The 26,834-nt window shown below is 46.9% G+C and overlaps 2 protein-coding genes across 2 annotated transcripts; both read left to right on the forward strand.

The window, feature by feature from the left end:
• Window positions 1-1,917: 1,917 nt before the first annotated feature.
• Window positions 1,918-3,720, forward strand: LOC131290607 (origin recognition complex subunit 2). Its single transcript, XM_058319768.1, has 2 exons — window positions 1,918-2,263; window positions 2,352-3,720. The coding sequence occupies exons 1-2, from the start codon at window positions 1,918-1,920 to the stop codon at window positions 3,656-3,658; spliced, it is 1,653 nt and encodes a 550-aa protein (XP_058175751.1). The 3' UTR covers window positions 3,659-3,720.
• Window positions 3,721-7,205: 3,485 nt separating this feature from the next.
• Window positions 7,206-24,918, forward strand: LOC131290904 (uncharacterized). The gene is made up of 6 exons (XM_058320090.1): window positions 7,206-7,263; window positions 13,242-13,384; window positions 20,988-21,536; window positions 21,605-21,734; window positions 22,694-22,837; window positions 24,629-24,918. The coding sequence occupies exons 1-6, from the start codon at window positions 7,206-7,208 to the stop codon at window positions 24,916-24,918; spliced, it is 1,314 nt and encodes a 437-aa protein (XP_058176073.1).
• Window positions 24,919-26,834: the final 1,916 nt, after the last annotated feature.

Raw genomic sequence — 26,834 nt, forward strand, 5'->3', positions numbered from 1 at the left:
GAGGAATATAGGGTCTGACATATAAATTCCGAACCAGAACTGATCGTGAAAAATTTTATTCTGCCACACTCCTTCCATAGTTCGACCGAACCGATCCTCCGACGGGATTATTTTTCTTCCCCATTTCGCCGCAGCGGATCCCGGCGTTTAGTTGCTTCGGTTTCATACTTTGTTTCATGTTTTGGTGGAGGAGATATATTTTTTTTTCTTCCCCCGACGGCGTTGTGGAGCTGTTTGTGCGTGTGTGTGATGGCGCGCGCATTCGTCCGCCGCCCGTCGACACTTTGATCTTGCCAGCAGGCGCGAATTCTGACAGCTATCCTTTCGCTCCGTCTCCCAGCCAAGCTCGAGATGATAGATCATCATTCCCCACTGGACGCTGACCACCCATGGGCTGCTGTTGCTGCTGGAAAATGTGGATACGAACAGCTTAAGGGAAGGGGAAAAAGCGTAAGAAAACGGGCCTCGTTTGTTCGCGATGCACGATCGATCCCGAACACCCTGAGTTGGAGCAAGGGGTTGAACCGATTCAGGAATCATTTTTCACCAACAATCTACCACACCCGATAGGTTTACTGTAACAGCTTTCCGAGGCACACTGTGTTTTCAAAGACGGCCTTTTTCTCTCGCAAAATGTTAAATTAATCAAAGGTCAGCTCACGCTCAATGAGCAGTCACACCAGGTTAGTATTATTTTTTTGATATCTTTGTAAGACCCTTGAATTGATCGAAGAGCTCTTGCAGATTTCGTTAATTTCCATTAATTAACAGCAATTTTGCAGTAATATCTTCAGTAATACAAGCGCATTACTTGGTGGGGGAAGGTGATGCAAGATGCTCCAGATGTGGAGTAAAATGCATTCGGATGTATTTAGCTGAGTTATGCAATTTAAAAATACAAGAAGCAATGCATAAGTTTATTGCAGGGTTTTGAATCATTTAACGGAATGTTGCATACACTTCCTGGAGATAAGCAACTCTTCCCAGTTTCAGATCATATAAGTGAATCAGTTGGTGGGTTGAATTAAATCGGTACTGGAACAGTACATCCCAGCTGGAATCGCTAAAAGAGGATATGTGGAATCGCTAAAAGAGTAAATGAGGCCCCGGCCTTGTACCGTTGTCCTTGCACAGTCCGATCGCTGCGAGTGCGTCGCCGTTTCATATTCATTTCTTTGGCTAAACTCATTGGTTTAAGCTGTCCATCCTGTGGAATATAATTTACTGAGTAAATTAAGTCGTAAAAGTGTATTAACCTGCATTCATCCTGCAGTTAATAATTAGTTGAAACCGTTAGTGTTCAAATATTCGAATAGAATGCATATGTCGCGCTTTGCATAGCTTCGAGTGCAAATGAGAACCAGTAGGAAGACGAAGGTGTAGGCCGAGGCTTTATTTATCCTTTATCCTTTTATCTTTCCGTTATTTGATTGTTCCATTTCTAATTTGAAACATTCCAGCAACTGATTCAAAAGTTCTGTTGTATGATTCGAAACCTTGTAAGCTTTTCAAGCTTTTGCTTCATGTACGCCCTCTAGTGGTTGGTATGGCAACTTACCTGTTCACATCTCCCAACTCACGAACCAATTAAAGCAAAATATACTTGTTTCTATATGGAGTGATTTGTGTATTTTACAAAGATTTATTTTAATTGATTCTATTTATTCAGAAATTCACATATATTAGCATCAACACTGTTGAAAATCACGCTTTTAAATATGTCACATCTTATCTTTGCCATATTAATCTTGAGTGTGCTTGACAACAATCGAAAACGTCAAATTTTAACGCGGGAAGCCAAAACATTATTGTTTTGTAACAATTGTTGATACATTGTGCTGTACGGTTCGAATGTGCATGGAAAGTTAAAAATTGTATCGTACGCGTTTCACTAGTAGAAGTGTTAAGCCATCAAATATGTCTCGTAAAGAACTAGCCGAAACTTCCCGCATGCCGGAAGCGTTTAACACTGCACCGGAGGAAAGCGACGGAGTCATAAGTCTCGACAGTGCCGAAGAATCAACCGAAGACAGTGAGCCTGAGAGCGACGGAAACGAATCGTTGGAATTACTCGAAAAGAAGGTTTCCGCCACAACGCTGTTCGAGGAGCAGAAGGACGTGGCCGGGGCGCATGTGTTTGGCTTTCGTACGCCGAAGAAGCGGGACTCGATGGCGGTGCTCGCATCGGCCAGCGCACAGCGTACGCCACAGCAAAGTGCTATGCCAAAGACACCGTCCCACACGCGCCGCCTCAAAAAGAAAGGTAATTGCATCGGTGAAACCATCATGAGTGTGAGCCATGGTGTGTGATGTATTTGATTTTCACCGTCCTTGGTTTTGTTTTGTTGCAGCGCTTGCAAAAATGATTCGCGAATCGGACTCGGATTTTTCGATGAGCGAAAGCGACTTTGAACCCTCCGGTGACGAGGAAGACGAATCATCGTCATCGGATGCTGACGATGACGAGGCGGAGCATGAGCGTCGTCCTAGCGTTCGAACGCCTGCGCGAGGTAGCGCTCGCAAATCCATCCAGCCTGGACCAACGTCGCGAGACAGCTCACACCGTTCGAAGGAACTAGCGGTTCGGCGGCCAAAGGCTGACGGAAAACGGAAGCCAGTGACGGAGTACATCGTCCAGAGCGACTTGTACTTTTCTACACATTCCCGCGCCAATCCAACGTCGGACAGGACGCTCGACCGGCTTCCCAGATTGCAAGAGGCCGACGTGCATACGCTGCTTATGGAAAACCCCGCAACCAACCATTCCGCCGCCCTTCAAGAGTTGATCGATTCGTGCGAGGATTCGTTCAGCAAGTGGATGGGCATCATGGACGCCGGATTCAACATTCTGCTGTACGGGTTGGGCTCGAAGCTTAGGGTAATGCAACTCTTCCAGCAGCAAGAGCTCAAGCAGATGCCCGTTTTGGTGTTGAACGGGTTCTTTCCGGGTCTCGCGCTGAAAGAAATACTGGACAGCATCGCGATCAACCTGCTCGATTTGCGTTTGCCGACTAGCAACCCGCACGAAATAGTGGACGCCATCGAGCGCGAGCTATCCTTCACACCGAAGCAGCACATCTTCCTGCTGGTGCACAATCTGGACGGCGCTGGACTGCGGAACATCCGCACGCAGAACGTGCTTTGTCATTTGGCATCTATCCCCAACATACATCTGCTGGCCACGATCGACAGCATAAACGCGCCGATGATGTGGGACACGACGCAGCTCAACAATTTTAACTTCTACTGGCAGGATGTAAGCACGCTGGCGCCGTACCACGTCGAAACTAGCTTCGAGCAGTCGCTCTTGGTATACAACGCGGGCGCTCCCGCCCTCTCCTCCATGCACAGCGTGTTCAGCTCGCTCACCTCGAATGGGCGCGGCGTCTACCTGGCGATCGTACGCCACCAGCTGGCCAACGGAGGCCCAACCAACCCCAACTACAACGGCATGCTCTTCAAGGACCTCTACTGGATCTGCCGGGAGGCGTTCTTAGTTAGCAGCGACCAGGCCCTGCGTACCCAACTGGTGGAGTTCATTGATCACAAAATGCTGCGTGGAAAGCGAACAGCGGACGGTGCGGAAAACCTCATCATTCCCGTCGATCATGACTTACTGCAGCGCTTCTTCGACGCCTTACCGGACGACCAAAAGTAATGCGGCAGGTGTTAAACCTTTTTTTCTAGTATTTATTTTATTACTCCTTATTAGTTATCATCTGTCACTCGGATTTTTATTCGTTTCGTTAAATGAGTTTGAAGCGTATCGATTCTCAAACCAATCAGATCAGGATACCCTCATTGAACTAAATCCGTGTGATAAATAATTGCTCGAAGCGCTCATGACTTTTCGAATACACAATCAAGCATCAAGTTTAACTACGGAAAACCTTTAGTGAGTTATTTTCTAGGGAAATAGTGGAATTTATATATTTGTCCTACGAAACGTTTAAACAAACTCAGCCTGGTTCGATGATTCAAGTGGATTCAAGTTCATCTCTACATGATGTTTCACTTTTGTTTCTTTTCGGTTCCTCTCCATCTTCTATACTTCGCTGGTTAAATGATTGGGGAGTTGCTTACCTTCCAAATCCAACACGTAAGTGATCTCTTGCTAGGCCGAAGAAATATTTTGTTAGTGCTTCATGTACCTGTCATAAATCTTTCATGATTCGTTCAAGCGACTAAAAACGCAGGGCCTCTATTCCTTTTTCTCATTTTTTGGATCTTACTTTCCTGTTCGTACAACATTAATTAATCTGAATCTCAAAAACGATTGGTTTTGAATTACACAACTCTACAATAAACTACAAGTGTGCAAAAGCTTTCAGATAGCTGCGCCCTCTCAACGTGTGTTGAGTAATCTTGAGCGCACCGAACAATAAAATAAATTCAAAATAGTGAGACATTGTTGGTTGTTGTTGCCAGAAAACCCTGGAGTATTGTATGTTCATCAGATTTCATCGTTAAACCGTCCTACCCGGGTAGTCCATACATTGCGTATTGGAGTTTTCCGTTTCCGTATTCCGTTTTCCTGCACCTCAGACCAAATATCATTTTATCTAGACGTCGGATCGATTTGAAATTTTCAGTTAAGATATTTGAAGGTGTTTTCCAAAATATTGTATAACTTTTATAAATTCAAAAATTCATTGGGTATATTAATTTGGGGTTCCCAAAAATATCACCCTTCACATCTATAACCCAAACCTGTGTAGTCCTAACATTTTAGATTGGAGTTTACATTTTCTTTATTTCAGTATGCATATCTTTGGTCTTTGAACCTGATTTACTTGAAATTTTCAGAAACTTATTCAAAATTTTCTAAAAATGTTTACAAATGTTAAATGTTCAGATTTGGTTGTTTCATCCGAAACCACGAATTCTTTATTTTAAGCAACTCAGCTTTACGTTTAGGTATGTTAAATTCAAATGCCAATTGTAACTGTTTCAGCATCGGGCCCAAAACTTAGATGGTGAGTGTGTTGGAGGGACCACCGGCTCACTCTGCTCATCATCTCACCGTACACCGGGCACGGGACGCAGACGCAGGCCGGAAAACCGACAGCATCATCTCACCGGAGGCTCACAGGCTGCAAGCGCTACCGGAATCGCGCAGTATCCATTGGAGGACGGCACCGAACACACAGCGAACTCGTTCCCGGCTCTTTCGGCGTGACCGGACGGTGTGTACGGCTCCTGTCACTGTAGACACGCACGTTGGGACTTTCCCTCTTTCCCCCTTCACTCCCTTTCTTTCTCTCTTTCTCTCTCTCTCTCTCTCTTACTCCTTTGCTCGTTCCTTCCCGAGCTGGTGTCCTTTTTGGTTTTTCCCTCCCCAACAGCATCCCATTTTTCCCTGTGCTTTACCGAGTTATCTTCCCGTGTTCGTCCTTCATTGCGTGCGTCACCCACGCTCCCCGCGTCCACCCCAACCCCACCCCGAACGCTGTCTGGCTGTGTCCGGCCGGGTGAATTCCTTTGTGTTCCCTCAGCGTCAGCGACGAATTCGACAAAGGTTGCTGGTGTCGCAAAAACAACTCCAAAGGTACGCCTCGCCCGATTCATTGTGCCGCTTTGTCAAACATCGTAGGCCGAAAAGATCCGACATGCCGGTAGCCAAGAGAAAACAACCAATGTGCCACCATCCAAGATTGTGTGTAGCTCAGTTAAAAATGGTCAAAACACATCGAAAAAGGAAAAGCCACGCAGTGCTGTACAGGGTTACGTGAGTGTTGCGTAAAAGAAGGAAGAACTGTGTGTGCAGGGGGACAGTCTCGAAACAAGCAGGAATGCGATAGTAAAAAGTAATAGAACTACAGTTTCCTTTAACAGAACAGTGCAGTAGAGAGTGACCTTTAATGGAACAGTTTATGAAAGATTTGTTTTTGTTCCCTTTTTTTTACGGTGCGGATAGTTTATGATAGATACCAGTTCCTAATACTGAACAATCTTCGAATCAAAAACAAACAGAATACAACAATTGCTTCCCGAAGATGCATCCCGACATTTTCCTTAAGATGTCTGCAGTCGTTCGCCTTACTCCGTGGGGCACGTGATTCGTGAAGGCGTGCAATCCTGATGGCAGTCGTTTTCCGACGCTCGGCAAGTCGCACGGATTGTTGTGCAGCACGCGAAAACGATCGATCAGACAAGGTTTGTGGGTGCAGGAAAAACAGAAACACGCGTCCACGATAGGGAAATCGAACGAAGAAAGCTGAGAAATGGAAAGAGAGAGAGAGAGAGTGTGTGTGAAAATGGTTGGAAAAACTTTCTCCGGCTGGATTGTGTGTGGATGATGCTCGGGCGTGCGCGCTGAAAGCAGGCGCCAGTTGATGGTTTCTATAAGACGCGTCGTGTTGATTGAGAGCGACTCCAGTTCGGCCGATTCCCCCTTTGGCTCGAGAGAGAGAGCCACGGCGTTACAACAATGATGACGCGCGGGAGAAGCACGACATCAGGCGCACGGCTGGTGACGGCTAGACTTGGTTGTATAACCACCGTTTGGTGGCAGTAGCGCCAGTCACATCACACCAGAGCGGCCAGTTAGCCAGACGTGGCGATCCGATTCGTGCTCCGGGAAGGAGGAATCCTTGCGAAACATAAAACAAACAACAAACACACGCGTACAGCCAGGTGCCGGAAGACGTTGGTACGGAGGTGGAACCGGAAGCACGGTTCTGTGGCGGTGGGGTGGCAACGGTCGTGTTGTGGTGGTGCCCAGAATTCGCCCCCCAGAGGTCACCTGGTCCTGCAGGGCGAGACCTTGGGCGTCTTAGTGTCGTAGTTTGTGTGTCCCCGAGTGCTAGGAATTCCAAGCATTCCGAATATTCCGTGATTACGATCCATGCTGCGAGCACCGCTCGGAGCGGATGTGCCGTGGTGCTACGAAGAAGAAGGACCCGACTCACGACCGCCAGTGCAAGTGCGTATCGGTGCGCTCGATTTTGGCAATCCCCTTGTTCCGTGGCGTTCGTTCCCAGTGTCTCCTATTTGGTGGCTTCGAATCGGTGGCCAAATTCACTTTCACCAACACACTCTTTCTCTCTCTCTCTCTCTGTTTCCATTTTCCCTTTTTCCCGGTGGTGACAACACCTCGATCAAACGCAACACACCGCAACATCCACGATCAACAGCTGGACAGCGTAACGCGGACGGGCGCAAACCTCCATCCGAACCTCCAAATGCGACAATAGTATGGCAGCATGTTCGCCGAACGGAGCATCCTGTGCCGTTTATATAATACTTTAATTTTCATGCACCGTGAGTATATCCTGTGGTATTATATTAGTCGTTCCTAGTTTCCCACTGGTAGCAAATAAACTGCATACCAAACATTTGCCTCGGAAGTCGTAACCCAGCCGTACGGGGTAATCATTTATTCAGGTTAAGTAACCGGTGAACGCGGCGGAAGCTGCTGTATGGGCTCGGTTCATAAGCAATTTCGTTGTGGAATTTTAGACGTCACTATAGTCATTCACCGGCGGGGGGAAGGGCGGGAGTTCAAGAATGCACCATCCTGCCGTTTGAAGCAGGAACTCTCGAGAGCCTTTCGGCAGGGTTTGGCACCCTCGAGCCTAAAATGTCAGAACAAATACGTGAGATGAAAAGTGGACCAGCAGGTACAAAGAACCAATGGACTTACGCAATTGTTTTGGGTGGCCGGTTCTTCAATACTCTCGATCCTCGGTCAATAGCAGACAGCGAGACAGATTTCAGATTGATCTCAGCTGCACCTCGTCCAGATGCTGGGGATATTTAATCTTTCCTTCCAGAAGAACGTTTGACGTGGTAGGTGAAACTCCTGAGGTGACTCTAACAAAATGAGAGAAAATTTGGGGAACGAAGCGCCGACTTGCTGTCGCAGTTGCCGCAAAAACCGCTGGCATCTGTTTCTCTCGTTACCCCCGTTTTATCAGTTGATCCGGACGAGAATATTTTGATCTCTGTTATTGTTGGCCCTCCAATGGATCACCGTCAGGGCATATGTTTACGCAACATGCCAACCGCACTGGAGCTGCCGGTCATTAAGCGGTTGCCTCAACATAGATCTATCTATCTATATATATATATATAAAACACCACCAACAAACCGAAGCGGATTGATTTAGCGTAATAATTATCGACGTACCACTGACGAGTGGGTGGAAATGCGATTTTGATACGAGTGCTGCCCCGCTTGTTTACAACGGATGAACGTTCGCCAAGTAATGGTCCGGGCCACCGAAAATCACCAGCATTGGCTTGGACGTAGCCGATGCGTTGATTTACCCCACCGGTTACTCATACGCTTTCCCTCGAAGTCTGTGAGTTTTCGATCTACTTAGCGCGCGAGAAGAGGTTATAGATTCGGTAAATCACTTTGAGCTGGAAGGGTTATTACTCGCCGGGAACTGCTTGGATCGTGCGAATTTCGCTACGGATTTATACAGCTATAATGTTAGGCTGTGTTAGGAGAGTTCGCGGGTGTTATGGCCGCGTATAATGAATTAATCCCCTACCATCCGCCCCGCGCACTCAGAGCAATACGCAAGTACGGAATTTCTCCGCCGCACGCGAGAGATGCCCGGCACCCGGTTTGATTGGTTTGACCTTCACCGGAGCTCAACGGCGCAACGGAATTAAGTCGACCTGCTGGAGCGGGGGAAAGGCGAGGAGTGTGGAATTATGCGAAAGGGGAAGATCTTCCAAACTGCTGTGAATTATGGTCTACCGATGTACCGTACGATGGGCGGACGGCATCTTGATCCTGAGAGATCGCGCTTTTACATTTCGATCCGGTTTGCTTTAATCAGGGATCAGAAGTGTTGCTATGCGAGCCGTACCATCTTTCAAGAAATGCAAAAAGTGTTACAGAACGGTTAGAAGCCCATTTTAAATAAGTTCGTGAGGTCATGTGACATGTCCGTTATCCTTTGTTTATGACTTGGAATGCTAAGTGAGTTTGCTCCAAGTTTAGGCTGGTGGAAAGGACTCGTTAGTTCCAATAATATCCACATGAAAAGACGGAGCAGTTCAAACTCTGACCCGCAACGAATAGTCCTTGTCATGTTTCCGTAGAAATTAACTGGCATTCTGCTTCCCACAGCTCATCTGATGGAGCCTTCGATTATTGATGGCCTTCAGCGAGATGCCTCCACCGTCGCTACGCACTTACTCCGCAGCATTCCGCTTCTCCCCGGAGCCGGATACACTCCAAATGAATGTGGATAATTCATCATGCGGGCATGGTGTTCCGGTGCGCTCGCTCGCCAAAGATGTGCGTTCCGCCATTGTTCGTGGGAAGTGCGAGTGGATGTGTGTTGATCCTTCCGATCCCCTCCCGGGGGAGGAAAACACCATCCCATCGTGCGCGTGGGAGCTGCTCAATTAATCATGTACATTTCGCTTCGTCAAGGGTGAACCATTTGCAGCCGGTCCTTGCTACCATGTCTCAATTTACCAGCGTGGCAAAGGTGGCACCTGTCTGCTTTGATTGTAACGGGAAGGAAGTTTGCTTTTAGAATAATACGTCTATCCGGTTAGGGCCTGAACCGAACGCTCACATGCATTCTAATGTCCTAAAAGATTATCTTCAAGCAGTGGCACATCATCAAAACCCGTTTCCGAAGGGTTGGGCGTAGGAATTTACATAATAAGCATACCTCTGAAAAGGTTTCGATTACCGCCATCATCATTACACCCACAACCATTGTTCGTAAGTAACGTCACAGGGGGGCGATGGATTAAAACGACTCGCTGCCAGCAAAGTTTGAGAGCAAACGGTTTTTGGATGTTAGTCCTTCAACTCTCGTTAAGATGAAAACTGACATAGGAACAGCTTAGGCACGTTACTCTTAGCTTGTTGTAATCACTTGTGCTGTTTCGGCGCACTTCCAGAGCGCTTCTATTGGCAGTCATTTTGTTGAAGCTATTTTCCGTAGGGAGATTTAAATCTTCAATTAGGTGCTCTACATTCTGGGACTCCCGAGTCCCAGATGATATCCAAAAGACAAATGGTATTCGTTGAACCGAAGGCAACAGGTTATCCAACTAACCTGCAACCGCTCTGGTATTTTGTGATGCTGTCCATTCCCATTATCGACACCATCATCCGTCGGTGTTGGTGTCCATCAAACGAACAACAAAGACACAGTCAACTTTTAAATCCCCTGTAAGAACCCCTTCCCGGTCGATTACAATGGCACACCAGGGATGGGCGAGCACGAAGGAAACTGCATAGCGAACGCTGCGAGCGGCTTCAATCGTTTGCTCTATTTATATCCAACCTGCCAGGAATTTGCTGCCGCAGTGTGGAAATGCCCTGGAATTGAAAGAGCGTTTCCACTGGGACAAAGTGGATCGAAAATCACTGGGCTGGAAAGTCGATGGTACCGACCTGCCAACCTGTTGGCAATGTTCCGACAGGAGCTTGGAGCCCATCAAGCACGCTGGTTTGAGTGAAATTTTTAATCTCATCGGTCAGTCTATCCCGGAGCGAATATACGGTACTGTTGTGTTGTTCTTCAATCCTTTCAATCAATTGGAAACACCCGTCAAGTGTACCATCAATCTTTTTGCAAGATAGGATACATCATAGAAAGTCCTTTGATATGTCCCCACCATTATTTCCCATCTCGACTAAAACTAGCACCAACAATACAAATGAAGTGGGACAATTGTTTTCCCAATGGCGGAAATGTGATACGTCTGATGACTCAACAAATCAAAGGGTAACAAAAAACGGACTTGACGGGGATTAAAGAGGACACAAAAGTTCACTCTCTCACCGCGCTGGGTGTTGGATGGGTGCCATCGTCTGTTAGCCGGTCTGATTGTCTTTCACGTTCGTCTCTCGAGAACACAACACCACTTGATACAGCATGCTTGGATGATGACCCAGATGATGCATCTTGATGACGAAGTAGACGCCGACGGCTACGATGAGTTGAGTACAACGAGGGTAGATCAATTTGTTTTCAATTCAGTCGTGCTTGATAATCCCTTCATCGCTCTGGGGCCTTTACTATGTTGTTCTTATAAAATGGGGCCGTTTTCTTACACTTTTTCTGTGCTTCAGAGCTTAGAGTAGGATGGGGGAGGCTTCTTCGTTGACTTTTGTTTGCAATGTTGACGACCTCCGAACAGAGTATTGGCACTGGAATGGCGGGTAGTTTGGCAACGTTTCCTATGGCCAATGTCGAGCCACTGCTGTAAGTAAAGAGGAATGTGTGTCAACACATAAATGAAAGATATCTCTCCAAACTGCTGAATGAAGGAAAATTGGTGCAATATTTCAAACATCTAAGGCAATTCAAGTCAACTGGCCTCGATGGATAGACTGCGGACGTCGCCTCGGTACTGCGACGAAACGACGGTCTTAACTAGATCAGCTCAATGTGCCAAGTGTCTCCGCCGCTGGCATCTTGGCTGAAGACGAAGGGCACCCGATTCAGATCAAGCGCTCGCACACTTCACACACAATTGAGGGAAGCAAAGACGGCGAAGTAAACTGCAATCAATTTCGCTCCAAGTGCATCCGGTCGGGATGATGTGCCATGTAGCGCCTCGTAACGAACGGCATCCACTCCGTTCGTGCGGACGAAATGTGCCCCGGGCGGGAATGGTGGAACTCCCGAAGCGGAAATGCCTTCTTGAATCGGCACGCTTTCCGAAAACTAAGCCAAAGCCATCGCCATTGGAGAGCGAAAAACTTGGCCATCGGAGCTTCTGTTTGTCGGGGCCGAAAGTGGAATCAAGAGCGTGTGTATTTGTGTGTGTGTGTGTGCATGTGGCCCTTTCTGCCACCCTTGGAAACCTCCGTTTCCGCAATCCGGTCGAAACGAAAATGAAACACCTTACGTAACCAGCCTCGTGCTTGACGTCCCGTGTCACGGCCAGCCCGGTCATTGCGTTTGTTTCACCAAAAACCACGGAATCGAATCGATTTTTCCGGCTGAAGAACCTCCCCGTCGTCGTGCTGTCGTTCACCCTACTTTCACCAACCTTTCCCAACGCCCCCTCCCCTCCAGGGGGGGGTTTGTCAATTCCGGGTAGGGGGTGGATTATTTTCGCTACTAATTTATTTGCCAAACTTCACACGCACCAACCGGGCCCCTTGCTTTCCCCCGCCGACATCAAATTAGCTCGTGTCCTTGCCACGGGGGGAACCGAAGGACCGAAGCACTTTTTGCGATGTTTGCGTTTTAAAACTGTGCCTTCCGGTGCCTGGGTGTTAGTGCGACAGGTTTAATCCAATTTCTGGTTGCCTTGGGCATGGTGTGTCTTCTCTTTGTCCCCGCACGATCCGATTCGGTTCGTGTGGCCTGTTGCCTGTTGGGAGGGGAGAAGTGTTTAATGCGACATTTTGTTTCATCATGAGGCACATTTTAGAAACTTTCACATGGAAATCATTTCACGGCGGCAAAGCAAACTACAGTGGCATACACACACACACACTTTATGGAACTTCCCACGGGTGGTGGTGTTGTTTCGGTCGATTTTTCCACAAAGGAAAGCCCTGTGCTCCGGGCGCAAACCATGAACAAGGAAGAAGGTATTTCTGGACGACCAATCGGGTCGGCTAGGTGGTCAGATGGTGCCGCACATATCGATTCCTTGCAGTAAACGTGGGTATTTGTAGACTCCGGCCTACTTTTGCACCCGCCCACACCGGGGGTGGTTCCCCGTAGAAAAGGTTCAGAGGTTCGGGAGCTGAAATGTCTCTACCATCCCTGGAATGCTTTACCTACCTGGGGTTCGAAGCTGCACCTTTAAAACAACCCACTAAGGTCACATATCCGGGCTCATGAGGGGACCCGCGAAGCAATTCACTTCCGACTTAGCTCAAACGGTCGAACTACAACACAGTTGAATGCATTTTCCATTTGATTTGGCCTTTTCAAAAGGCTTTTCACCACGAACATTAGAAATAAACAATCCAATGGATGTTAATTTCTCTAACTAGCGCAACTTGTCACTTTTACTAGGTTGTTAGTTGTCAAACTTGACTACTGTCACCATGTTTGTTTATATTTATATTTCCTAGCACAATTCATAAATCAGTAGACATGTAAAAAGTGCATCCGTGTTACTTTGCAAAAGAGTCCATTGTGCCTTTTAGGAATTTCGAACCAGTTGAATTTGATTTGGCCAGGGATTGATCAGGACCGCTCTACCAAGAATGTGTGTTGAAACATTTATATCCCATTTGATCGTAGCCTTTCAACGGCGTCATCTAATTCGCATCCAACCTTTCACAGTGATCTACGTCACACGAGCGTTCGGTGTTATCTTCGAGGAGTACGTAGTGGACCAGGGCCGGAACCTCACGCTCCGCTGCGACTCGAAGCATCCGGTTAAATGGGTACGCGAGGGCCGCCGTGAGGACGTGCACCAGTTTCAGGTAAGTGAAACACTCTTCCTCTCTGTGCCTGTTCGAACTGCTGCCACTACGCTATCGATCAGTCTGAGCTGTGGCCACACTGTCACGCCCTTCTCAATCTCCTTCATCGAAGAAAATACCTGTTCAGGTTGCCGACACCACAGTGAAGCAGTAACTATCGACGGAATAATCCCAAGTTGATGGTTGTACATTTTGTGTTTGTATTTCTTTGGTTTTCCCTAACTATTGCACACCTTCTCGTATCATATCTTCGCTTTTAGTGAAACCAGTCTAATAGACATGCCCCAGCTTGGAGCCCAGTAAAGGGACATGATGTTTTCGGTAGCCTATGGCTAAGCGGCACCTTGCCAACAGGAAGACCGTCAAGGTAGGGATTCAGGTCGAACGAACCTAGTAGGCTCCGCCGGTCATAACATGTCTATTCGTTGACAATTCGTTGACCGAGCCCGACGACGCCGGAAGCCGGATGGCATAAAATACACATGAAAACGATACCCCCATGTGGGCCACCGTTTGGAGGATGGTAGAAGGTGACCGAGCAGGTGCTTGCCCTGTCATTCCTTCGGCGGATGATGAAAACACTAAAGTGAATCGGTCCGGTAGTGGCAGGGAAATAAACATGATTGCATTTTGTGGCAATCTATCGGCTTTAGGCCGTTCACCTCCCGAGCACTCATGCTGATGGGAACGAATCTTTCCATTCGGTGGACGGAGGTGCGATTGTTCGAGAAAGTTACATTTAAGTTGACTACTCGCCGTCGATTTAAATTGAACGTTGATAAGTAAATATTGCGTATCGGAACCCTACATTGCAAAAACAATGTTCACACAAATTTCTCTTCACTTCCCTCGGTATCAAGGAATTCTGCACCCAAAGAGTAGAGATTCTTTGATGTGAAGTGCATTTTCGTAAGAAATCCTTTGGTTTGTTGAACAATACACACCCCCACAGCGTGGTTCAGGACTCAGGCTACAATCTTATTGTCACCACTAGCTCGGATCACATACACACCCGCACACACACACGGGGTGAAAATAGGATCGGTGGTATAGTACATCGCTCTGTTGTTTCTCGGAAGGCGACCACGACCGGGACACTACGGGTTTACGCGGCAGTCCCAAGTCAAAGAGGGCTGGCTTTTGCCCTACATGTCAAACAAAGGCGCACAGGAACGAACCGAAGGGGGTTTTGTTTCAAAAGAGTGTCCTTTGTTTCTGCCACCTTCTGGTTCTGCCTACTCACGCCCCCCAGCACTGTTCCCTGGTGGGTGACACCGAACCAGCCAAACAGGGCTTCAATGCCCAATGGTAGGGTTTTGTTGGAGCCTGTTGCGCTCGCTGAGGTCGGCACGGGTTGGAAAACAACCTCCATTCTTCTGTCACTGCAGGATATGTGGGTATGTATGTATAGCTGCGTATGTGTAACATAAGGCTTTTGCGCTAATGAATTTGTCTCACCTTCAGCTAGCCAACCCTGTAGCCCTGCTACCCCTTCAGTGGTCCCATACTGGTCTGAGGGCCAACGGAAGTACAGAAGAGAGACCACAAACAGGATCCCTCCGGGTGGCTTTTAGATTCGGCTTTTGTTCGGTGTCGTTTGCACCGGGCAAAAGGATGGGAACCGGTTGGAACGGAGGGAAAAGCTGTGAAAAATCATTTCAGTTCTAATGCCCTTGTGTGTGGGTTTTTTGTGTTTCGTTTGGTTGCGTTTTCCTGTGGCCGCACCCGCTGTGACTTTCATTATTGCCGATTATTACTTTCCTGGGGCGATAGTGGAGTTTTTCTATGATCGCTGCCTGGATTACATAACTCATGATGATTCGATGGGAATTTCGGAAAACCCTGATGGACGTGTTACCGGCAAGAGTTCCAACATTTCCTCTAGCTTACGCTCGACCATTATATTTCGTTTGAAAACAACGCGAGAAGCTACACTAACGCTGCTTTGTGATAATATCCTGTCATCGCATTAAGGAATCGCAATCGTTAATAACTAAAGAGTGTCTTTTAGTCAAAGTTTGTTCAAAAAGTAAATAAAGAAAACTACTGCAAAGTCGTACATCCAATAAATCCACTTGGCGATGGTGCTTTAGCCGGAAATGGCACGGAGCGGCCAAAGACACGAGTGGAAAATAAACACGAGCTCTCTGTTGGTACAAGTGCCACTGATGTAGCTCTAGTTTTTTAATGGGCCCTTCTCCCTTTCCCGGTAATGTGCATGGCTCAGTTGGAAATAATGAATGTTTTAAGTAGCACTCGTAAACGGTACCGCTCCGGTCCGACGCCCGCCTTCAAACTAGTCAACATTAGCCCCATCGGAAAGCTCGCCGTAGAGATGAGCTGGCGATTTCTCGTGCGGCTTGAATGCATCTGGTGCTTTTGCGCAAGGGCGAAAGGAAAACTATGCTCATCTGCAAATGAGGGACCGTGGTGTGTTTCGGTGCCGTTTACCTACGCCAGCACTTTGCGTCCAGCGGCAAGTGCTTCAGCAGGGTGTTTTATGAGTCGTCCTTTGCCCACTTTTGCCATTGGATTTCTACTGACCAACCTGTTCCTTCTTTGTCTTTTGCTTTTTAGCCCCTTCGTCGAGCGGACAAGAGTTGAAACTTGAACGCTGCGGTGTCGAAAATGCTGACGACGTTCGGTTATTCGATTTTTGGGTGTAAAGATCCGGATTAACGCCGCACGACTCGCACGCTTACACTGGCATGAATTCTAATTAGCTCTCGGCCGCGGTACGCCTCGAGATTTTCCATTTCCATCCCGGCCTCGGGACAACAACGACCCTTTTTGGATCCATTGACCTTCGCTTTACCACCGGTCGGGCGGTGGAATCGATAAAGCAGCCTCCTTTGTGCGTGGCCTCGCCCAAGAAATTGTTGCTCCGCCGAGAACTACTCCGTACCCGACTGGGGGTGGCTTTCGTCGACCCAATCGGATTACGGCACCCGCCACCCGGCGTGGCGTGCTCGGACGACATTCTGCCAATTTGCACCCCGCCGACGCTGTGGTCGGGCACCACCCGAGCAGGTCGTAAACCTTCGTAAATCATAACTCACATTATAGCCGGACGCATGGGGTCCCGCCGGACTAGCTTTGGTGGAAAACCGGGGAAAAATTCGAACGACAGAGAGGACATGATCCTGGTTATTATTGCAGAACAAATTGATAATTGTGGTGCTCCGGGAGGGTCCCATACCTTACCATCGCAGCGGACAATGTTGTCCTTGGCTGCTTCTTTCCCGCTCGCGCTTTAAATTCTCATTAATATTTTAAGACTACTTTGTCGCAAAGTTGTGTTCGTAAATCAAATTTGACTAACTAGTTTTGAAAGCTTATTAATGGGAATTACTTTTAAGTTGCATCGATATATTAATACATGCCTAAAATCTATACTAGTGATGGGAAAATCGAAATCGAATCGTGTCTCGAGTGTTAATTTGCAAATTCGCTTCCCAAATCATTTAAGTTCAGCAAATCGGAAGCAATACAAACATGCTAGTGAGACCAAACTGAATTTATCTTTTTCCCGTAGTTGAAAATTATTTTCAAATGAAACAACACGGATCAATTGCACGAGTGAACTAAAATTCTCATGCACTTTATTTCTCAACGCAAAAAATAAAGACCACAATCAATAATTGAACAATGCAGAAGGTTAGAAGTAATTCACAAACACATTTTCCATTGGAAAATTGCTTTATTTTCAACGAGTTCCTTTAAGTAAATGGAAAAAGGATAAAGAAGGGAATCCTTTTTCCACTTATTGTATATGTTAGGTGAGGAACACAGTTATCGTTTTGAATCATATCGAGTTTAAATAGAATCAAATCAAATCAAAATCAATCGTTCCACTGGAGTTGAATCGAGTTCAAATCTGATTCAATTCATTCCCGTCAAGGGATCAAATCAGTGAACCTTCCGAGTTCTGATTGCACCAACACTAGTCTATACTCCTGAGGGCGTGACGCCAACAAACGATAGCGATCTCGAACAAAAGTTTCATTCTGCTATTCTTCCCGCAAGGTAAGGTGCAGGGAAAGCAAAAACAAAAACAAAAACATCAGGATGTCATTCGATCGAAAATAGTCACATTGTGCTCAACATCAATCAAGCTTTATTTACCCACTTTAGCGTTACACAACGCGTTCCAAACGGCCATTCCGGTTCGCTTAACTGCCCAGCCGACAGATTTTCTTGGGAAAACGTCGACCAATATAGCCGACGGTCACGCAAAGGCGGTGACAAAACAGCCGTCCGAAAACTGACACCACCGTGACCAACCGGAAGCGGCCATCGTTTCGGCTGCCTCTTAATGGCCGTCCGGTGGCGCTTGTAACTCGCGCTAAAGCCCATCCCATCCCATCCCGCCCGGGGGCTTCCGGAGGGCGGAGGACACCGATTCGGGAGCGGAAGGAAGGGAGCCAAAATAATAATAACTTCCGGCGCGGTGAAGCGGCAATTAACGAATATCGAGTTCGGGGTGCAGTTGAAATTTGGACGGGGTTTTCGAAATTGTGTCACGTTTTGCTTCTCCAGCTGAAGCAGAGCTCAAAGCGTACAATCAACAATGCACTTGACAATAGACATAATGGAAGAGCATTTTCCGAATAAGAATAAACGGAAAGAAAGAATACGTTGGACGGAATCTAGAAACGGATCGGCAAATGAATTGAATAACTTAATCCAATTTGTCGTACAAAGAATTCACTGAAAAGAGTGACTAAGAACATACAACATATCTGTACGTTATGTAAAAAGTACCTTAACCTTAAGGCGATCTGAAATTAGTAATATTTGGAAAAACGAAAGCTCATTTTTGACAAAACATATATTGTACCCTATTCGCAAACTTGGTTCGTAAAGCACTGTGCAAACAATGGCGAAACCCGGTACAAAACACTGTCAAAAGCCATTTGAAAAGCTCAAATGCGTTGGAGGAAATTTTTCCTCGCCAGTTCGGTTCAACAATCGACAATGATTGCGAGCGAAAACGATTTAAAAAAAGAAAAAAAGAAACGAGGGATCAAATAGGCGAAGGCGAAACAAAATAAACAGCCGGGCAAATGGACCAGCCTCGCCACATCAATGGCCGGGATTTGATTGGATTGGGGTGACAATAGCCGGCGTGCCGGGGGGAGGATCGCAATAACAAAAGACAGTACGTGACCCGATGGAGGCGCCCGGTGGTTTGTTCGGAAAAATTCAATCCGGGCACAGCGGTTTGTTTCATTTAGCCGGGTCAGCCTTTGAACCCGATGCTGTTGCGATGGGATTCCCTTCAATCAACATCGCCTAATAAAATTGACATCTGCTTGAGCGCATCTTTTCTGCTGTGTTTCGTGCAAGTATATGGCGTGATTCACGTCACCTTGAAAGAGGTTTCGTAAGGGTATGTTTATAAACCCCTTTTTTCGATTTGAAAAGGTGGCTCTCATCTAAACTAATACAACATTCCAACACAGCTTCAGCATTTTTCCGTGCGTTTGTTTGAAATGTGTTTATCTAAAATGCGTTTATTTAGTTGGCTATTTCATTAAATCATATGAAGCGATTATGGTGCTATTTAATTTCCACTTCATTTTCCACATCGAGCCGTACCATCAAAATTAAGTTTGTTCGCCTTGTGCTCCCTGTCAGTGGCAAAGCCACGAGTTGGTAAAAAGGGCTGCGCAAACATTTCATTCCCGGGGAGCAAAAAGCCCGGGGCGAAAAAAAAAACATCGCTTTATATCAACAAATTTCGCATCATGAATTTTTCAAGCATGGTTGGTACCGCATTCCCGGTAGCTCGCCCCGTTTCGCTTTCCTTCCCCTTTTCATCCACCGCCACCCGAGGGTGAGGGGTTTGTGATATACGGCGATGTATGTTTCCGCCTGCCGAACAGATGTTCGGCCTAACGACACGTCGAAGCCGGGGCGGAAGCCTCCAGCATTTCGATTCTTTTTCAAACCGGGCGTGATGAAAATAAAATTAAATCAACTTCACGAGGCTAAAGGCGAGAAAGACGGAGAGACGCCAAACAACATACCGCTGGCTGATTTCGTTAATCCGTTTTCTTTTCCGTTTCGTTTCGCTTCCTTCGTTTGGCAGCAGGACGATCATTTCGAAGGGTGGGAGATGTTGCCAACCCCGATTGGGTGAAAGAAATCAACTGCTGCGCCTTCAATCGTCCTCCAAACAGTGGCTATTCATCTCCCATTTGCAGTAAATGAATGTAATCCTCGTTCTTTAAAATATGTCTCAAAACGAACGTATTGACATGAAGAATAAATTTCAAAACAAGTCTAGTACCTAATGTGAAACTTACTTGCGTACCTCGTACCTCGAAACGGCACAGAGGAGCAGCTGCAAACCCACTCCTGGGAATCGATCCAGATGGTTTTCTGGGCGATGGAACAATTGCAGTGTGATTTCGTAAAATCACGTCACATGAATCGTTGCGTTTTCCACTTCGACTTCCAGGAGAAGGAATCATGCCAGCTTACAGCTTACTGTTCCTAGAGTTTGAACATGCAATCGCGGGTTAATAATCGATAGGAACATACACACAAACGCACAAGGGTGAAACGAGTGATTCCTTTGTGATTGCACCATACCGTCGGGGCAACATTGTAGGTGAAAGTGTTCCAATATGCACCAAGGATGAACAGCATGATTTAAAGCAATTGCTTTGAGTTAAAATAAACGGAATTGAGACACTTTTCGTAGCGTTTGCTCAAGTATAACAAATTCAAGTGAAAATGTACCGCCAGAATGTGAAGTAATTAAGTATATAGTAGGTATAGTGACAGATGATGTGTTGCATTAACACGTTTACTGCCAAACGTTTTTAACACACTTTTTTAAGTACAATCTTTCTGGATTAAATTTGTTTATAACATTTATTAAACCCCCGATTTTTGCAGGCTAAGCTATGATTTGGTTTTCCGAAGAATTAGTTATTTATATTACTTAAGATTGTATGTTGCATTTTCATTAGATGCAGACCCCTTTCAAATAATTGAATAAACGAAAGCCAATTTCGTTTGAATAGTGACATATTTTTTACGAACTGCGAATAGCAGAAGAACTGAGCGAAGGTCAATTTAAATAATTTCTATAAGAAAGTGACATAACACCTTGATCCACATCAGGCCAATGTACGGCGGTTGACAAGAGCAAAGGTTTTACACCGATTTTTGTAGACAAGTGAATAAATAGTGTTAAAACCTATTGTGGGAGGAAATACAGCCCTCGAGGTCAAACGAGTTTGACATCACTGTTGTATTGCGAGCAAATAATGCTTTCTGCCAGCGCCTTACCTTACGGATCACCTTGGCAGTCATCTTGTTGGATGTAGAGAACGAAAGTATACCCTTTTTGAGGGTGCATATTCGAACACATTCCCCTATCAGCGCGGGTTTGTGTGCTAATGCGTTGTTCCGATGGTGAATCGTCCTACTGAAGTAGAGGTAAAAGCCTATCGGTTGAGTTCCCAACTTCTCTTCCAGATTCCCTCGATTGTTTGTAGGCAGCAGCGACGGGAAAAGGCGCACTTAGTGTTGGAAGCCAATCCCAGTAACGTTTGTTTTCTTCTTTGTTTCATGTTGGTGTGTTCAGACGGACGGGTCGCTCGTGTTGACAAACCTGACGGCTCGGGACAGCGGCCGGTATACCTGCTCGGCGGCGATACCGACCCTCACCACGGTCACCGTGCTGGAGGAGCAGCCGGCGGCGGAGCAAGCGGACGATTCCGACAATGACACCCGCAGCAGCAGCAGCAGCAGTAGTAGTAGTAGTAGCAGAAACGACCACACACTTCCGGCGGACGCGTTCGAGCCGAGCGACGCGAGCTCAGGGTATGAGAACGGCACGACCGAGCGGTACGGTGGGGAGAGCAGCGAGGAGTCGGCCGGCGCGTCCGAGGAACACTTCGTCGAGCTGCTGAAGGTGAACGTGAAGGTGCGGACGCCACCGCTGGCGGTGTCGAACTTCTACGTCCGCGCGTCCACCATCATCGCGGTGCTGGTGTGGGAGGTGATGCCCAACCGGACGGGCGGGTACGCGATACGCGACTTCACCGCCGAGATGCGCAAGATGCGCGAGAGCGTCGACGAACCGGAGCTGCCTTGGGAGACGATCGATCCGCGCCACATCAGCCCGAATGCGGTACGTACGGAACAGGCACTGTCAGCAGCGCTGGTGCTCACTTGATGCGATCCCGTCTTCCCTTACAGCGCCAGCTGGAGATCTATCATCTGATCCCGAACACCACCTACGAGTTTCGCATCTGGGGCAACAATCAGCTCGGTGCCGGTGAGATCGTCACCATCCTGTCCACTACGCAGCCGCGCATGGAAGAGAAAGGTACGGTAGCTGGAGATGGTGGAGTTCCTCAGAGTTTCAATCTAGAGCTTTGTACCTTTAATTTACAACAAACCATATGTCATACGCGATTCATGAATCACTCTAAATTCATATTGTATGTGACAACATTCGCATACACAATTCGTCAGGATTCATCCCAAAAACAAACCGAATATGCAGGTGCTTCCAAAAGTGAAGGTACAGTGTTGATTTCTACGTTTAACTCTAAATATGTTGATCAATTCTAGTATGTTTTTAGAATGTTTGGGCTACGAACTAGGATTGGCCAACATATTTAGGGTCGACTGAGTCAATTAATATTGTACCTTCACTTTGGAATGTAATTGTTTGTTTCCCAATGTTATACTCGAGCGAAGTAAGGAAACACACATGAATATATTATATATCAGCAGCAGACTGCTGGTTCTCCTAAGATTTACGTAGATACATTAATCTTGGGAGTTCCATGTATCGTCTTGTGAATCATTATCATCATCATATCTTTTAAGTTTGATAATTTGTAGAATGATTTGTGATCCGTAGGAGATCCATGAATCTCGAAATGTTTCAGACCAGTGCTTAGCCTAGTCGTTTATTGAATAGAATATTCATTTGATGATCAGTCTTCATTTGATTGCTGAGCCTAACCCAGTTCGACAGTTGGCGAACAGGTGTGGAACCTTTTTCTAACGCCTCAACATGGTGGTGTAGAGATAGATGTATAGTTGAATGTTCTTAAGCTATTCTATTGCAAAAAGAACTGCTTCGCTCGACCAACTTCTTTTAACCTAGACGTCAGGCGTTCATTCCTTCTGTTTCCAATTGATCCGATTCAGGCGACAGTACGTAGTAGTTGTCACGAAACTCTGTGCACCTGGTGGCGACACCTCACACAAAGCCCACTACCTAATGTCAACTCTCCTCTCCCCCGTTCTCCCATACATTGTTGCCCCGGACAGATCTCGTGCGGCGCATCATGATCGATGCGAAGAACTTCGACACGCGGGTGTGGATAGCGGCCGTCGGGATCGTGATGGGAACGCTGGTCATCCTCTCGCTCGGGACGTGCATCGTGCTGTACAAGGAGTGCCGCGAGCCAGCCGGTAGTACAAACGATTTTTCCCACCGCTGCTAGCCTTTGTCCTGCTCTCGTTTCTTCATCACATGCGTTGCGTTGATAGCGTAGTCCTTTGATACTTTTATGATTTCACTCCACGACATCCAGGCCACGGTTGCCTTTCTGGGCTGTCTGTGTGTATGTGTGTACTTCCGTGCGTTTTGCTATGCGGTATTATTTTCATACAATTTACACGTTTTTTTTCCGTTCCTATCGACATCGCTAGATGTTTCTCCTACACGGTTACGGTAGAGTTGTTCGAATGCAACGTAGCGCTTAATTGTATTTAGAATCTCGTACGTAGTTTTTCCATCCGTTTGGTTTTTTTTTTCTTCTTCTTTTTCACACCGCAATCGTATGTAGCTAGCGACCACTTGGTGGTTTTCTTAAAACGCTTTTTTTCGAGCATGGTATTCCGGTGCTAAAAACGTGCTCCGAAGCGCAAAGGTCAAACGCAAGCTCGATGAGCGAGATCCGTTCGTCAAAATTGTCTCGGGCATTTACTATTTACTTCATGTAGTCTTTCGTTTTTTTTTTCGATCCAGCTGCAAGACACCGACTTGTTTATTTACCCCTTATCGGAACGAGTGTTTAGTTATTGTTTGCTTTTGGCGCCTCTATCCTATCGATGGAGCCTCATCCATTTAGCTTGTAGTCCCATTTAGATCAATTACGTTGTTTCACTTAGGACGCTCCATTCGTTTGCTCAAGCTTAGCGTTTAGTAGTCGTGCAGTTTTGCAAAACGTTTGTTGAAAGAATAATGTTGATCCGATTATGCCAAAACCGGATGTGCTTTAGTTTGAGTTTTTACTGTCCCCTTTCCGTTCGATTCGTCGTTCGAGCGCTACGGCTCGTTCGTTTCCATGTTTTCCTGTAGTATTTTGTAGCTGTCAAGCTGTCGATAGATTACACCGGAAATGAATCATTCAACCGTGCTCGCAAAGGATCCGAAACGAACCGCATTGAAAGCGGGCAACCAATTCAAGACTCTTCCGGTCCGGAAGGGCCATCTACTTTCTCGTTGGTTGCATCATCGTGCGGTGAAAGAAAGCGAATGTAAACAACACACAACACGCACAGAAACCGGGTGATTGTGAATCTACTGCCGAACTTCTTGCCTGCATGTATTCAGACCAGGAGCTTCCTAGACTCCTCTACCTCCACCGACGACGTTCCAGAGTCTTTTGAACCCAGTGAGATCTAATCCTCTTCGTTTGCTATCCTTGAAATGTTCGGTAAGCTTCGAAGGCTTATTCGGTGTCCTTCCTCGAAGATCCCTGCTGCAGGAAGGGTTCCCGTGTCTGTCTGTGCCTTCGGTAACTATTTTTGTTCTAGAGTTGCTCCCACTAGCCAATTAGCGTTCGTTGTTAACCGTGTGTATGATATATTATATAGCCAGTATATCTGTACCGTTTAGTATCACTTTAGTTTACCTGATTTCAATTCACCCTAGCGACATGTTTATATATCTCTCTATATAAAAATTCACTCACCCCCACACGCATACATACAGATGGCAAAGAAATATGAACACTATCGAATTTGCAGAAATGGCTGCCTTTCAGCCGTTTCTATTACCGTTTCTCTAACATACTTTTTTTTCCCGCTCTCACTCATTTCCTTTGCCACCGAACTAACCAAAACACAAATACTTGACGTGTTACTAACGCACGAACTGAACTCTCCTCGCTCGAAACACTCGCACCGTAATATCGCGATCACGAACGATCTTCGCTCCACTCGTCGTGTGTGTCTGTGTGTGTTGCTCGCAAGCAGCGAACGACAAGGAGGAGGAACTGGATAGTCTGGAGCTGGTACCGAACATCATCCTGAATCCAGGCTTCTGCGATTCGGACGATCAGGGTCAGAACCCGCTGGCGCCTCCGATACCGCGCAGCCTACCGTACAACCGGTACCGGAGCCAGGGTCTCGACGTCACCGGCCGAGGTGGCACCGGTGGCGCCAACGAGGAGGACGACGACGACGAGGACGACGACGAAGAACCGATGACGTTCAGCCGCCGGATGTCGATCTTCTTCACGGGCAACACCATCAAGCGGATTTGAGTGAAAGTATTTCCGGCGGACGCGATGTACCACTGAGCCACGGAAGCGATAAGGTCTGGCCGACGACACGCAGAGTCCGAATCAGCCATCCAGCGGTACTGCAACTCGGTAGTTCAAACCACTAATTTTGCCGAACCCACCACCAAGCGGCTCCAAAAACGTTCAGACACAACTGCAAATGTTTATTTTCCTATCAAACACACACACAACCACACACACCCATCGACGCTTGTGCAGCTACACAAATGCATTGCCACGAAGATCCCTTTTCGAAATCGAATCCTGCAGCTGGCAAATATCAGAGCTACACTTCTAGTACCCCCTTTGTGTCGGTTACACCATTTACATTAACGGGCAAACAGCAGTGGACTTTATTCGTCGCCACCGTCATTCATGGTGGGCACTGAACTTTCACTTGCTCCCTTTTGCTGGAGTTCATTCTGCCTGCCTTTCGAAAGGATACGTGATTCACGTCAGATCCGTTCGAATCGCTACGATCGAATAGTCCGCGCTGTACATTGTCTCTTTTCCTTCCCTACTGACACCTTCTATTGCACACGAACGGTTGAACCGATGAACACGTTCATTACTTCCATGTTTGATGCCATTCTCCGGGCCTTCCGAAAGTCGGAGGCTGGCGGTTACCATCGGCGACCGATCATCCAACCACCAGTGTGTGCGGTAGCATCTACCGCACTGGGTTGGAGTCGGATCGTGCACACATTTTCCAATGTGCCTTGTGTTTCACCTTGACTTTGCGTTTTTGCTCTTAGGGGGCAGCTGTTTCGCAATGTTCCTAACGTAAAACTTTCAACGATACTGTAGGTCCTCCGAAAAATGCTTGCTTTTGCGTGTGCAAGCCGAAAAAGAAGGACACCACAGTGCAGCAAAGCTGTATGAGTTCTGGTTTACGGTTTCAGCCAACATACGGTATGCATAAGACAGTTTCCCTGATGTTTTGTCAAAGTTCTATTCGGAGCAGCAAATCGGCACTACAACCGGAGTTTTACGTTGCGCAAAGCAGGAGACCGAGAAGTGTGGAACGGCAAACACGAGGAAGGAACAGGAAAATAGCAGCACAGGGGATAGGAAATGAACTTTTCGCTCAAAGTTGCTCATCGCATGAACACACACCTTCGTGCAAGCCCCAATGCATTTGCCTGAAAATGTGATAATATGCAGCCGGGTGAGCATCACTATATTAGGGTAGGTAGGAAGGACCGGGTGGAGTTCGGTCGCATTCCAGCATTTGCTTCAGGTTCGGTGGTTGATGCTGATGATGTCCCTGCTGAAAGATATTACTGTAAAAAAAAAACAAAACAACTATGCCAGCAAAGAAAAACAAGCACCCGGAAAGGAGGCAAGTGATTTATAAATACAATAATAATCGATGTGTTGCTTGGTGTGAAACGAAAAACGGTGCAGAGCGGCCGGTGGGCAAAACCCAATCACCAGCCATTAGTTAGTCACTGTCGAGCTCAGGCTGAGAGGATACACTCCTTTCGGAGCTTTCGAGTGGCTCATCTACACCGCTTGGACCTGTATGCAAACGATGAGTGAAATTAAGTCGAGAATCGTAGTTTACGCACTACTAAAGCCGAAGAGGGGCGCAAGCAATTTATTAGGAATAAAGGTGTTCGAGGTGATGCTGGCGCTGAGGAGCACCTTTTGGCAAAAGCTTGATATTTTAACCAAAAACACATAGACTTAACGGCACGTGTTAGCTTTTCGCCAGCGAGAATCACCTGAATTCTAGTAAGCATAAGTCAGTGCCAGTGAGGTCGACGCAGGGGTTGCGCTTATTGTTCTTTACATACTTACACACTATACACTACAACCCGCGAGAACTACGGCAAACTAAAATACTACAACTGGGGAGGATAAACCGAATGATGAGTGAGATTTGTGCGTATCTG

The sequence above is a fragment of the Anopheles ziemanni genome, chromosome X (genome assembly GCF_943734765.1).
Source record: "Anopheles ziemanni chromosome X, idAnoZiCoDA_A2_x.2, whole genome shotgun sequence".
NCBI lineage: Eukaryota > Metazoa > Arthropoda > Insecta > Diptera > Culicidae > Anopheles > Anopheles ziemanni.

Bases quoted from the DNA above. Each gene is read 5' to 3' on its own strand.
- LOC131290607 (XM_058319768.1), top strand. From the start codon at position 1,918: ATGTCTCGTAAAGAACTAGCCGAAACTTCCCGCATGCCGGAAGCGTTT. The intron at 2,264-2,351 runs GTAATTGCATCG...GTTTTGTTGCAG, and splicing joins GCGCCGCCTCAAAAAGAAAG to CGCTTGCAAAAATGATTCGC.
- LOC131290904 (XM_058320090.1), top strand. From the start codon at position 7,206: ATGTTCGCCGAACGGAGCATCCTGTGCCGTTTATATAATACTTTAATT. The intron at 21,537-21,604 runs GTACGTACGGAA...CTTCCCTTACAG, and splicing joins GCCACATCAGCCCGAATGCG to CGCCAGCTGGAGATCTATCA. The intron at 21,735-22,693 runs GTACGGTAGCTG...TGCCCCGGACAG, and splicing joins GCCGCGCATGGAAGAGAAAG to ATCTCGTGCGGCGCATCATG.